The 13,479-nt window shown below is 64.9% G+C and overlaps 1 protein-coding gene across 6 annotated transcripts in view; it reads left to right on the top strand.

The window, feature by feature from the left end:
• Window positions 1–4,847, top strand: part of PHC2 (polyhomeotic homolog 2) — a 118,235-nt gene extending 113,388 nt beyond the window's left edge. For all 6 annotated transcript variants that reach the window (XM_075906850.1, XM_075906849.1, XM_075906847.1 and 3 more), the window contains 4 exons: window positions 1,346–1,460; window positions 1,648–1,789; window positions 2,214–2,505; window positions 3,897–4,847. In XM_075906850.1, coding sequence (XP_075762965.1) covers window positions 1,346–1,460; window positions 1,648–1,789; window positions 2,214–2,505; window positions 3,897–4,051 — 704 coding nt within the window. In that variant the 3' untranslated portion in view covers window positions 4,052–4,847. The remainder of the gene's footprint in view (window positions 1–1,345; window positions 1,461–1,647; window positions 1,790–2,213; window positions 2,506–3,896) is intronic.
• The last annotated feature ends 8,632 nt before the right edge of the window (window positions 4,848–13,479 follow it).

The following is a 13,479-nucleotide window of genomic DNA, read 5'->3' as shown; positions in this document are numbered from 1 at the left end:
GCTAGGTCTGCCTGCTCCCCGTGGGCGCCGAGGGGCAAACCTTCCCAGCAGGGGGCAGCCCCGTGTACTGGGGAGAGGAGGAGAGGGCGGGTAACAGGCCCGCGGACCAGCCGTTAGAACAGCCCATGGGGAGCAAGGGGATCAGGGTTTTATTTCTGTCTCGGCCACCCTGGGAGCAGCCTGGCAGCCGACACAGGCTGCCCCAGGGCTGGAGCTGGCTCCCGCATTAGGGAGGCAGCAGAAGGGACCTGCTGGAAGTGGGGTAGAGCCTGGAGGCTCCTAGCTGGCTGGGAGAAGTCACTTCCCCGTTTGTGCCTCAGTTTCCCCCATAAGGTTTGGGGTGATGGCTCTGTCTCCCCTTGCAGGGCCGTGAGATGGCTGCAAACATTTGGAGGTGTGAGACGGGCAGTGGGGGTGGAGAACAAAGCAAGGGCAGAACCGGCCAGGGGAGGCAGATGAGCAGGGAGCTGAGGAGCAGCTGTGCCAGGGGAGCTCTGACCTCCAGATTGTGGCTTGGGGCCTTTCTGGCCTAGGTTGGGGGCAGGCCGGTGTGTGGCAGCCGCACCTGGGAAAGGCCCGAAGGGGGCAATCAGGCAGCTTAGCTCCCGGCTGCTGTGAAGGGGGGAGGGGGGGGCGGGCAGTGCAGGCCTGTGGCATGGGGCTGTGGGCAACTGTTCTGAGCAGGAGGGGTGGCTATGCCGGGGGGGGGGGCTGCGGGTGATTGTTCTGAGGGGGCAGCTATGTGGGGGGGAGGGGGACGCTATGTGTGGGGGGCTATTTTGAGGGGGCAGCTATGCGGGGGGCTGAGGGGGCAGCTATGCGGGGGGGAGGGGCCAGGAGGGCTGAGGGGGCGGTTATGCGGGGGGAGGGGCCAGGGGGAGGCTATGCCTGGGGGCTGTTCTAAGGGGGGGCTATGCTGGGGGGCTGTTCTGAGGGGGCAGCTATGTGGCAGGAAGGGCTGAGGGGGCGGTTATGCGGGGGGGAGGGGCCAGGGGGAGGCTATGCCTGGGGGCTGTTCTAAGGGGGGGCTATGCTGGGGGGCTGTTCTGAGGGGGCAGCTATGTGGCAGGAAGGGCTGAGGGGGCGGTTATGCGGGGGGACGGCCGGGGGAGGCTATGCCTGGGGGCTGTTCTGAGGGGGCGGCTATGCGGGGGGGGGGCCGGAGGGGCTATGCCTGGGGGCTGTTCTAAGGGGGGGGCTATGCTGGGGGGCTGTTCTAAGGGGGCAGCTATGTGGGAGGGGAGGGCTGGGGAGGCTATGCCTGGGGGCTCCATGCCAGGCGTGTGCCTGCTGTCACTAAGAACCGGGCGCGTCTCTCGGTCCCCGTGCCCTGCTGTGTCCCCAGAATCCAAAGAGGAGGGGAACCCGCCAAAGCTGAAGTGTGAGCTCTGTGGCCGGGTCGACTTCGCTTACAAGTTCAAGAGGTCCAAGCGCTTCTGCTCCATGGCCTGTGCCAAGAGGTAACGGCTGCTGAGTGGCGTGACCCCGACCCCCCGCGCCCTGCTCCCCCGGGGTCGCCCTGCCGTGGGCCAACACCCCCCCCCCCTCCCCCGGTGAGCTCCCCGGGTGCCTCTGTGCCCACCCTGGGCAGGTTGTGAGGGTGCTGAGCCGAGACCCTGCCCTGACCCGCTCCTGGCTCCCCGGCAGGTACAACGTGGGGTGCACGAAGCGGGTGGGGCTCTTCCACCCCGACCGCAGCAAGCTGCAGAAACCGGGAGGGGCCGCGCACGGGCGCCGCCGGGCTTGCAAGGCAGCCTTACCCGTCCTCAGCAAAGACACCAAGAAACAGGTGAGCCGCTGTCTGCCCCGGGGGATCACGGCCCCTCCCCTCCCCTGGCGCCTGGTCCAGGCCTGGGGCCTGCAGTCAGCCCTCCCTCCGTGGCCTTGGGCCCTGTTCCCCGCCCCTGCTGTGGGGGAGGAGCCTGGAGGGTACCCCTGTTCAGCTGGGAGGGAGGGGGGAGGCTCAGACCCGAACCCAATCTTCAGCAGGGAACTGTCAAGAGCTGGGACTACAGCTCAGGTTTTTGGGCTCCGTGTCCCATCCTCTAGCCACTAGGCAGCACTCCCTCCAGCACCAGCCATAGGAGCCAGGATCCTGGCCCTCTGTTGCCCATTACGCTGCAGCAATAGAACCCAGGAGTCCGGCGTCCATGGAGGCAGGCGTTGTCTGCCCCCCACCCCCCGCCCAGGCTAACTTCTCCCTCCCCCCGCAGACACCGGTGTCCCTCTCCACGGGCTCGGTGCCGCTCTCCGTCACAGCCTCGCTCCAGCTCAACCGCAGCCAGGAGGATTCCAGCCGCTGCTCGGACAACTCGAGCTACGAGGAGCCGCTGTCGCCCCTCTCGGCCAGCTCGTCCACCTCGCGGCGGCGGCAGGGCGAGCGCGACCTGGAGCTGCCTGACATGCACATGCGGGACCTCGTGGGCATCGGGCACCACTTCCTGCCCAGCGAGCCCACCAAGTGGAATGTGGAGGACGTCTATGAATTCATCCGCTCCTTGCCAGGTGAGGGGCCTCCCAGCCTCGCTCCCCGGCCTGCCGCTCACCTGCCTGGCTGGAGGCTGCTGTGGCCACCGCGGCCGTGCAGCTAGCTCTGGGGTGGAGCCCAGCAGCTGTTCTGCGCTACCCAGAGGTAGCGTGGCAAGGGGCGGAGGTCCCTCGGGAGCCGTGCTTGGCTTCCGGGGAGAGGCTAGTGGATGAAGCAGTAGGTTTGAACTAGAGCGGGGCGGTAGCGCTTGCTGGGGGCCCACCTCCATGGCTCCTCTTAAGTTGCCGGCCGGCGTTAGGGCCCTGGAAGGGACAGGGCTGGGGTGGAGAGATTGGCACGGTTTGGGAGAGTGCCCAAAGGTCGGGGGGGGGGGGGGGGACGGGACTGTCTCTTTAAAAGAGGGAAGCTGCCTTGCTCGGTCTCCCCCTCCCCCACCCTGCAGAGCTGGGGTATTGGGGTGGGGGGAGCAGGAGCATGGAAATCTTTGAACCTGAGCACTTAGGACGGGAGCTCCTCCCTTGCGTGTCCCCCTGGGCAGAGGGGGTTCAGGGCAGGGGGACACGCTGACTTCAGTGCTCCCCTCCCCCTCCTCTGCACAGCTAGCAGGAGGGGCCTGGCAGCAGGAGAGGGGATGGGGGGGGGGGGGGACTCTAGTCTGCACGTGCCACTGAGCCCCCGGGCAGGCCGGATCCAGCCTGTGGGATGCCTTTCGCCCACCCCTGGACTAGCGCAAAGCGCTCTGCTCCCGAGTCAGCTGCCCGTGCTGTCCCTGAGCGCCTGGCTCCAGCACTAGGCCCTCAGGCAGGCTGCTGCCCCGCACAGGGAAGCTCTCGGTTGGTCCTGCCCTAGTCCTCGGCCGTCCTGCTCCTTCAGCCCCAGCTGCTTGGGGAGAGATGCCCTGACCTGCCCCAGCTCTTCTGTGCCTTGCTGGGAGGAGGCGCCTAACCTTCCCTCCCTGGCAGTAACAAGGTAGAGGGCACCGGCCCATCCAGCCCTAGCAGTGCTGCAGCCACCTCTGGGGTGGGACACAGGCGCTACAGCAGAGTTGGGCCGGAACGCACAAGCCGTGTGCAATTTCCCCCCAATGGCCGCCATCCCGGTGTGGAATGCATTTTGTCCTGTGCGCTGCCGGGGTGCACGTTCACACGAGACAGTAGAAACGCTGCAGGTGCTCTGCTCGGCCACTGGGTGGCACTGGAATCTCTGCTGAGCAGCTGCGCCCCGGTGCACAGGCCCCGGCCCAGCCAGGTGCAGCGATGGCCCCGGGCCGCTGTGCTCCCCAGCCCAGGCCGCCTGCCAGGAGACAGCACCCCTGGCTGGCCCGGCTCCCATTCAGCCCAGATCTGCGGGCCCTGGGGGTAACGGGCTGTGCTGGGCCCACGCTCACGGCCTGGCTGGCTCCTTGCAGGCTGCCAGGAGATCGCGGAGGAGTTCCGTGCCCAGGAGATCGACGGGCAGGCCCTGCTGCTGCTGAAGGAGGATCACCTCATGAGCGCCATGAACATCAAGCTGGGCCCGGCGCTGAAGATCTACGCCCGCATCAGCATGCTCAAGGACTCCTAGAGGCGCGGCCCGGACAGCCCTGTGGGAGCAGGCAGCCGCTGTCCCTAGGACCCGGAGGGACACACGGGGCCCGTGCGCTCCCTGCGGGCCGGAGCACAAAGGGTCCCCGACTCCCACGCCTGGGCCTGGGGCTGTACGTACTCCGCAGCCCCAGTCTGCCTGGGCTGTGTGGGGCAGAGGGCAGGCTGGGGCTGTTCTGGGCACCAGGTGCTGGCCGGAGGCAGGGCTGGACGGATGCCCTCCCCCCCCCCAGCAGCGTGAGCTGCAGGAGCCGCGCTTCCCCCTCCAGTGCCACCCCCGAGAGGCTCTGGGGCTCATGCTGGACCCGCCCCCCCGCTCTCGGCACCATACAGGACACGTGCAGGTGGCTGCTGCCAGACGCTGCCCCTGCCCAGCAGCCGGCCTCGTTCCTGGGCCCCTGGGGTGGGCAGCGCGGCCGGGGGCTCGGACTGGACTGCAGGGGAGGGAGCCCCGGGTCTGCACTGCAGCAGGGCCTGCTGGCTTCCCTGGGCATGGGCACTGCTGGCCCCCTGCCACAGGAGCCTCTGTCCCGGGCCTGGGGACAGACGGGCGGCCGTGGCACTGGGGGGGCATCTGCAGGCTCCTGGGGCTGCCCTCGGGCTGCAGCTGGTTGCAGGCCTCCAGGCCCTCCGCAGCATTCGCCTCTCGGAGGAGGGGCAGGGAGGTGGCCCCTTCCTGCCTGTGGGGCTGCCGGGGGGGGCTGGGCTGCGGGGGCAGGTCTTTTTAAACCCCTTTTTTTTTTTCCTGCTGTTTTTAATAAAGATTTAAAAAACGCCCAGAGCGCGGTGTCGGGGCTGTGGGGCCGGCCGCCCCTCCCCCACTCTGGGGCACGGGGGGCTGTGGACAGTGGGGAAGGCTTGGTGGCTGGTTTGGCTTGACCACGGTGCCGCCCCCAGGAAAAGCAGAGCTGGTCACCGGAGCCTGGGCTGCAGCCAACGGGCCGGGCGTGGGGCTCCGCTCTGGGGCCGGGCGTGGGGCTCCGCTCTGGGGCCTGGCCGCCGGGGCTGCAGGCTAATTGCCAGGTGCCTGCCGTAAGGGGTGCTCAGGGGAGCCCAGTCCCACAGCCCGGCAGAGGGCACTTCTTATCCTGGCTACGGCCATGGGCAGGGGCTGTAAGGCTGGGAGGGAGGCAGGGCAGCCCAGGAACCAGCCTCCAGCAGGGAGGGGGGGTTTTGGGGGGAGCCTGGGGCCCTGTGAACACTGCCCGTGTGGGGCAGCAAACCCCCTGCCCAGCCGGGTTACAGGCAAAGCTCGGGGCTGCCTCTGGGCTTGTGAGTCTCTGCTGCCCCCTCCCGAGCGTGCGTGGAAACGGCTGTGCGGCGCCGTGGGTCTGTCGGCACCAGACTGGAAGCCCAGGGTTCAAATCTGCGCACGCAGCACTAGCCCAGGGCTGGGCCCCCAAGGGCAGGGTGGCCAGGTTTGCCTGCACCAGCACAAACGAGGCCGGGGCCACCCGCTTGTGGGGGCAAAACGCTCTGCCAAAACCTGTGGAAGCGGCTGCCCGAATCAGCCTGGCGGCCGGCACGTAACCCCGGAACTCCTCGCCGTGTGAATGGGCTGAGCCTGCCAGGCTGGGCTCAGGTGCTGTGGTGTTGCAGTCAGGGCTCTCCCTGGGGGGCTTGGGACCTGGGCCATCCCCTACTCCACCCTAGGCCCTGCTGCGTTCTGCCCTGGCCCACCCCTTCCTCTCCCCCCAGTGCTGCAGCCCGGGGGTTAGTGCGGGGGGCACGGCACCCCCAGTGGGGCAGGCCCGCCTCTGCGCTTACCAGCGGCAGCAGGAAGTGGAGCGACCTGGCCCCAGCCTGCCCCTTCCCCCGGCTCCCCACTGCTTCCTGAATGTGGGGCTGGTGTCCCCCGAGCTATGGGGTGGGGGAGGGGAGCGGGGTGGGGTTGGGTCTCTGCTTTCAGCACTTGTGGTTGGCACCAGGCCCCCCACTACCACCTGGACTGCCCTGGGGGCCCCCCAGCAATGGGGCCTGGGCCAGTTGCCCCGAACCATCCCATGGACAGGGCAGGCTGGAGCCCTTTTGTGAGTGCGGACAGTCCCACAAGGCCACGCTCTTTGTTCTCCGGACTAGTTTGTTGACTAGACTCCGATTTCAAGGGGGCGGGGCCCCAGGTACGAACTCGGCCCATGGGGATGCTTAACATGCAAATCCTTAACAGGTTGTCTAGAGACTCCTAGCTGCTCCCTTGCCTCGCTGCCTCCATCGGGGGGGGGGGGGGGAAGCAGGATCTGGTGCCAGCAGGAAGCCAACTTTTAAGCTGGCTGCCCCCAGCACCGTCTCGGCAGGGGAGGCAGAGAACCAGCCCTGAGCTGGGAATCAGCTGATTGAGCCTCTGCTCCTCAATACGTTCCAAATGCAGAGCCGCAGCGGGGTTGGCTCCTGGGGCAGGCTGCTAAACCTGCTGTAGCCCTGCAGTTTCCTGCTAAGCGAGTAGTTGATGGCAATTCCCTCCTCTTACCTATCACAGGCCCCAAGCCCCGCTGCCCCTAACAGACCGGGAGCCCCAGGCTGAGATACAGGCAGTCCCCAGGTTACGTACAAGATAGGGACTGTAGGTTTGTTCTTAAGTTGAATCTGTAAGTAAGTCGGAACTGGCTCCAGATTCAGCTGCTGCTGAAACTGACCAGTGGCTGACTACAGGAAGCCCGAGGCAGAGTTGCTCTGCCCCCGGCTTCCTGGAATCAGCCGCTGATCAGTTTCAACAGCGGCTGAATCTGGACTCCTGGGACAGAACAGCTGGGGCGCTGCCGGGTAGGTCCCCGCAGGCAGTCCCTGTTCGTAAGTGTGGATCCGACATAAGTCGGGGACTGCCTGTACTGACCTTGCGGGGGGAAGCGCTGGGTTGGGTTGCCTGGGGTGGAATCTCCATCCCTAGAGGTTTTGAAGTTCCGGTTTGACCAAGCCCTGGCTGGGTTGATTGAGTTGGGTGGGTCCTGCTTTGGGCAGGGGGCTGGACTCGGTGCCTCCTGAGGTCTCCTCCAGCCCTGGGATGCTGTGATGTTTTCTGGCTTAGAGTTCACCTGCCAAACTGCCGGTCAACCTGCAAGTCCCCCGTGTCCCGCGCTGTGGAGGCAGGTGAAACCCGCCCTGGTCTTGGCCAGTCTGACCCAGGGCCCGTTCCTTCCCAGCCCCCAGGCTGTGACCGGTTTGCCCCTGAGCACGTGGGCAGGCCCCACGCCCAGCTGCTGGGGGGAGAATTGGCTGCAGGCCCACGAGCCCTCCCCTGGGCTGCCAGCACACAGAGCGGCCACCTGCCCTTGCAGGCACTCAGCAGCCCATTCCTCCAAGTGCTGCCATGATGCCACCCCCCTGCCTGCCCCCCTTGGGCGCAGCTCCTGAGCGTGCTCCAAGCCCACGGGGAGGGGGGGGGGAAGGCTGGTGCTGCTCTGAGGGGTGAAGCTCCCCAGTCTGCTCTCTGCCTTGGAGACAAGCCCCAGCTCAGCCTGAGCCACCACGGTGTCGGCACGAGTCACGTCTTCCCTGAACACAGAGCCCCCTGCAGCGCAGAGCCGGGCACCTCCGGACCCCGCAGCGCAGGGCCTGGCAGCGCAGAGCCGGGCACCTCCGGACCCCGCAGCGCAGGGCCTGGCGGTGCAGAGCCGGGCACCTCCGGACCCGGCAGCGCAGGGCCCGGCAGCGCAGAGCCAGGCACCTCCGGACCCCGCAGCGCAGGGCCTGGCAGCGCCGAGCCGGACACCTCCGGACCCGGCAGCGCAGGGCCTGGCAGTGCAGAGCCAGGCACCTCCGGACCCGGCAGCGCAGGGCCAGGCACCTCCGGACCCCGCAGCGCAGGGCCTGGCAGCGCAGAGCCAGGCACCTCCGGACCCGGCAGCGCAGGGCCAGGCACCTCCGGACCCCGCAGCGCAGGGCCTGGTAGCGCAGAGCCAGGCACCTCCGGACCCGGCAGCGCAGGGCCTGGCAGCGCAGAGCCAGGCACCTCCGGACCCGGCAGTGCAGGGCCAGGCACCTCCGGACCCCGCAGCGCAGGGCCTGGCAGCGCAGAGCCTGGCACCTCCGGACCCGGCAGCGCAGGGCCAGGCACCTCCGGACCCCGCAGCGCAGGGCCTGGCAGCGCAGAGCCTGGCACCTCCGGACCCGGCAGCGCAGGGCCTGGCAGCGCAGAGCCAGGCACCTCCGGACCCGGCAGCGCAGGGCCAGGCACCTCCGGACCCCGCAGCGCAGGGCCTGGCAGCGCCGAGCCGGACACCTCCGGACCCGGCAGCGCAGGGCCTGGCAGCGCAGGGCCTGGCACCTCCCTGCCAGCTGGGAGAGACTCAGCGGGGCGCTGCTGCTGTCGCTGAGGGAGAGGCGCCCCTCTGGCAGCTCCGTGCGTGAGTCCTGAGCCCCGGGGGGGGGGGGGGCTGTACTGCTGTGCAGCTTGGAGGGAACCTGGTACTGGGCGGGAGGCATAAGGCGCCTCCGGCGGCCCCTCCCTGCCAATGCCTGGCAGACCCTTCCCCCCCCTCCCCGGCCGCTGGCAGCGCTGTGACCCGATTGTGCTTGTTGCGTCACTGGGAAGGGGGGCCCAAAAGTTTCCGCCAGCCATTGCCACAGGCGGTGAAAGGGCCGGGGGGGGGGGTGCTGGCGAACGTGTCGGGCAGTGCCCATGCTTAGGCCAAAGGCCAGACGTGCAGCCCCCGCCGAGTGCCTCACCCTGGTGCGGATGGTGTCCCATGCCCAGCGCTCGCCATGGCTCTGCCACCTGCAGCAGATGCCACGTGCCCTCCGGACGGCCCGGGGCCCAGCGTGGATGGCCCAGCCCGCCGCCCTGCTCAGGAATCTGGTGCCTGGGGCTGGTGAACTGTGAACAGAACCGGAATTCTCCTCCAAGCCTCAGCCCCGTCGGCCCCGCCTCTCCACCTGGTGTTACGCGCAGGGAGCCCTGTTCTAACCCAACGCCAGCGGCTCGCCACAGACTTTCCCTCCCCCCCACGGGCTCAGCTCTCTGGGCTCCACAGTTGTCCCAGGCGAGCGGGTTTGGGGCCAAGTGCAGTCGCTGTGCCAAGGGCCTCAGAGATGCTGTCGTGTCTCTGGGGACCGGGACCGTTCCCCTCTGGGCTGCGTGGCTGTCAGGCCAGGAGCTGGACGTCCCCACTTCCAGCCAGCCACCTGCTCGTGCAGCCTCCCCGGGTGAGAAAGGAAACCGGCATTTCCTGCTGCAAGGCCTGGGCAGCGTGTGCCGGGCCCATCTGGTAGCCTCCCACCCGACCGACAGTATAACTGCCACAGCCCTTGAGAAGCTGGGTCCCACCTGTGACGGCGCGTCGGGGTTTTCCCATCTCCTGCACCCCCATAATGGCACAGACAGACTCCCCCAGCCAGTAGAACAGAGGGAGTTTATTGCTTCTCCAGGATACAGCATAGCACAGATGTAATCTGGTTCCAGAGCAGACCTAGGATGCCTCAGCCCCCCTTGAGATGGAGGAGACTGGGCCCCTAAATTCCAGCCCCTTTCCCTAGGCTGTCTCCTCCATGCTCCCAGAAGGAAACTAAACTCTCTTCCAGCCCTGCCCCCAGCTAGGGCTCCACTCCCCTTCTTCCCATTTTTCCGCTCCCTGGGAGAAAACTGGTCAGACAGGTTTGGAGCCCCCTTGCATAATGACTCATCCCCTGCCCTGCTGGGCCGTGCTGCAGCCAGCAGCCAGTGGAGGTCACCCACAGCCCACTGCCCAGCATAGCAACCAGCAAGGTACCCCCCACTACGTCACACCACCGCCCGATTCCAAAGCCGTGCCAGGCTTTGTCCGGCTTTGTCAGCTCCATGGAAAAGCCCTTGACTGCTGGTGCACTGGTCCCTGGTGCTGCTCGCCAGCGAGGCCGTCCCGGGCGAAGCGGAAGGCCGTGCCCCAGTCCCTCGCCGCAAGGCAGGCAGCCAATCCTGCGTGTGGCCAGGGTCCAGTGGGCGAAGCTCTGCCGCTTGTTCCACAAGGCCATTCGACGCAGAACCGAGGCCGCTGGCTGGGACATGCCCGGGGCTCTGCCTCCGCTGCAAACACACGGTGGATAGGGTTGCCAGGTGTCCGGTATTGACCTGGACAGTCCGGTATCTCCGCCTCCTGGATGGTAAAAAAATTCGGAAAATACCAGACACCTAAAACGTTCGGTATTTTCTGATTTTTTTTCCTTGCCAGAGGCAAAGATACCGGACACCTGGCAACCCTACACACACTCAGCAATCGGGCCCAGCCCCCAGCCCCCCAGATCCTCCATCAGGCCCCCCCTACCTCCCGCTTACCTGGTTCTGCAGGGGAGCTGTCTTGTGGGTGGAGCAGAAAAACAAAATGGCCACCGGCAAAAAGCCTCTTCTTAAAGGGGCCATGCTGTTTTTTAGATTATTTTTTTTTCCCCTCAACAACTTTGGTCTTCCCCTTTTTTTTCTCAACAGAATTTTTTTTCCTGGTGTGTTTTTTTGGGGTGGGGGCGTTCGGTATTTTTGGTTCAACCATCTGGCAACCCTAGCGATCGGAGCTGGGCAAAGCTACGCAGGGCGCAAGCAGCAGCGCCGGCACGGCTCACGGGCTGCCTGGCTGCTCCAGAGAAAGCCTCTGAGCGAGTCTGGAGCGCCACGCCGCTGGTGCCACACTGAGCCCGTGGAGCGCCCAGACAGTGAACCCCAGCTAAGCCCAGGCCGGCTCGGCCGTGCAGACAGACCTAGGGACCAGCACGTTGGTGGCTGCAGCGAGGGCTTGTCTGCAGGGAAATGTTTTGCATTAACTTTCATTTGAGCTCGTTTCCCCATCAATCCACCCGCTCGGGCAGCAGGCGAATCGTTCCACAAGGGGTTAGCCTGGTAGTGGGCTCACGACCTGGAGGTGGTTAAGTCTCGGCTTGACAAAGCCCTGGCTGGGATGATTGAGTTGGGGCTGGTCCTGCCTTGGGCAGGGGGCTGGACTTGGTGACTCCTGGGGTCTCCTCCAGCTCTAGGATTCTATGTGGCTGCAACCCCATTTTGAATGAACTGTGCTGCTATTTGCAGGCCTCCCTCTTCTGGCTTGGCCGGACCTGTCCTGGGGGTGGGCAGTGTGTCACATGCTGCCACACGAGGCTGTAACGAGGCACTTGGTGCCTTGGGGGACCGAGCGGCTGTGCTCCCCGGCCAGGTGTTTTTAGACATGAGTTCGGCTACTACAACGTCATGCTCACGCATGTCTTTTTGCCTACTGCACAGTACATACCTTGTGATTCTTGTCAGTGCCGTAGTAATTTTCACAGCCCTATATAATCTGTAAATAAGCTCATGGATAGGTACTGGAAAAACTATGGATTGAAAATAATCCAAACCTAAATATGGATTCGGCAAGGATTTAATAGCATGGAAAGTGACAGAAAGCCATGACACTGTGGCTATGTCTACACGCGCGGCTTCTTGCGCCAGAAATATGCAAAGGAGACTACGCGTGGAATAGCGCCGAGCCTCATTTGCATACCTAATGAGCCGCCATTTTTGCAGAAGAGGCTCTGGCGCCAGAAGAGGCTGTCTACACTGCCCCCTCTTGCGCAAGAGAAACCCTCTGGTGCAAAGCCGCTACGCCGATTATTTTCAGGAATGACAGCATTGCGCGAGAGGGGTTTGTCAGAGGGTGTCACATATCGTCCTAGGATCAACCACTGCTAAGCCGTGAAGGCGAGTATCGAGGGTAACACCACTGGTGGCTTTTGTTTGCTCAGTGAAAGCCGTAAAGCATTCCAGCCCCATCACACACAAGAATGACACATGCACCAAGAACGACAGACCCAGCGGAGTATCCGGAAAGCCCCTCTGCCCCCGCCTCGAGCTGGGTGAGCAGAGCAGCTGGCTCATCGGGTCCCCTCCCTGTGCCGCTCTCTGGCAGGGCCTCACCCCCCAGGCTGAACCTGGGCTCCTGCCTCCCCCCCAAGTTTTGCTCTTCAGCCCCTCTCATGCCCCCACCTCCAGCTGTCTGACTCCTCCCCTGCCCCTGCATACTCAGAGTCTACCCCTTGCACAGATCCTGCCCATCCCCCGCTTTGCCCTCCTTTATCCTCGTTCCACCCCAGCGAGGGCGGCAGCTTCAGCAGCTGTTACTGAGCATGCTCCGTAGGAACCACATGCAGCCTGCTCCAACCAGGGTCGCTGGGATCCGCCAGCCTGCAGAGGCCTGAGCATCCTGGGCTGCAGGTGGGGTGGATACTGCAGGGCCCAATCCTGCCAACTGTCTCCTATTTGGCACCCTGGCCAGCACCAGGCTGCCCCTGCCCTAGATACAGCCTGGCACCTACACTGCCTGCTGCCCCCACCCGCGACACCCTTTTGCCAGCACCTCAAGGGGCGTCACACCCCTGGCAAGATGTTGGAGGGGGTTGGGGTGCAGGACGGGAGGGGTTGGGCACTGGAGGGGGTTGGGGTGCAGGACGGGAGGGGTTGGGCACTGGAGGGGGTTAGGGTATGTCTACACTACAATGTTAGTTCGAACTAACGGACGTTAGTTCAAACTAACATTCATAGCCGCTACACTAGCGCTCCACTAGTTTGAATTTGAATCGAACTAGCGGAGCGCTTAGTTCGAACTAGGAAAACCTCATTTTACGAGGATTAAGCCTAGTTCGAACTTACTAGTTCGAATTAAGGGGTGTGTAGCCCCTAAATTCGAACTAGTGGGAGGCTAGCCCTCCCCAGGTTTCCCTGGTGGCCACTCTGGCCAACACCAGGGAAACTCTATGCCCCCCTCCTGGCCCCGGACCCCTTAAAGGGGCACGGGCTGGCTACGGTGCCCGTGCCAGGTGCAAGCCTGCCAGCACCCAGCCAGCAGACCCTGCACCTGGCACGGCACAGAGCCACCCACCCGATGCCCCCCAGCCCACCCCCTCTTCCCGGGACCAGGCTGGCGCCTCCCGGGAGCTTGCCCTGGACCGCAAGAGGCGGGCACCTTCCTGGGCTAGTGCGGACATCGTGGACCTCATCCACGATCTCCGCACTAGGCACAGGAAAGTGGCCGTCTAGGGCAGGAGAGCTTCCAGCCTGGCCACCCAGGAGCAGGTGTGCATGAAAATCAAGGGGGTCCACTGAGACCCCCGACCCTGAGCCCTGAGCTTACAATGGCCGTCCTGGGTCAGACCAAAGGTCCATCTAGCCCAGTAGCTTGTCTGCCGACAGCGGCAAACCCTAGGGACCCTGGAGGGGATGGACCGAAGACAGTGACCAAGCCATTTGTCTCGTGCCATCCCTCTCCAGCCTGCCACAGACTTTGGGCAGGGACACCACTCCTACCCCCTGGCTAAGACTACTCCATGGACCCAACCTCCATGACTTGATCTCACTTCCCTTTCAACTCTGTTCTAGTTGTAGCCTTCACAGCCTCCTGCAGCAAGCAGTTCCACAGGTTAACTATTTGCTTTGTCAAGAACAACTTTCTCTTACTAGTTTCAAGCCTGCTACCCATT

This window comes from Pelodiscus sinensis, chromosome 23 (genome assembly GCF_049634645.1).
Source record: "Pelodiscus sinensis isolate JC-2024 chromosome 23, ASM4963464v1, whole genome shotgun sequence".
Classification (NCBI taxonomy): domain Eukaryota; kingdom Metazoa; phylum Chordata; order Testudines; family Trionychidae; genus Pelodiscus; species Pelodiscus sinensis.
The sequence above is the reverse complement of the archived record's forward strand: the minus strand, read 5'-3'. Positions and strand labels throughout refer to the sequence as shown.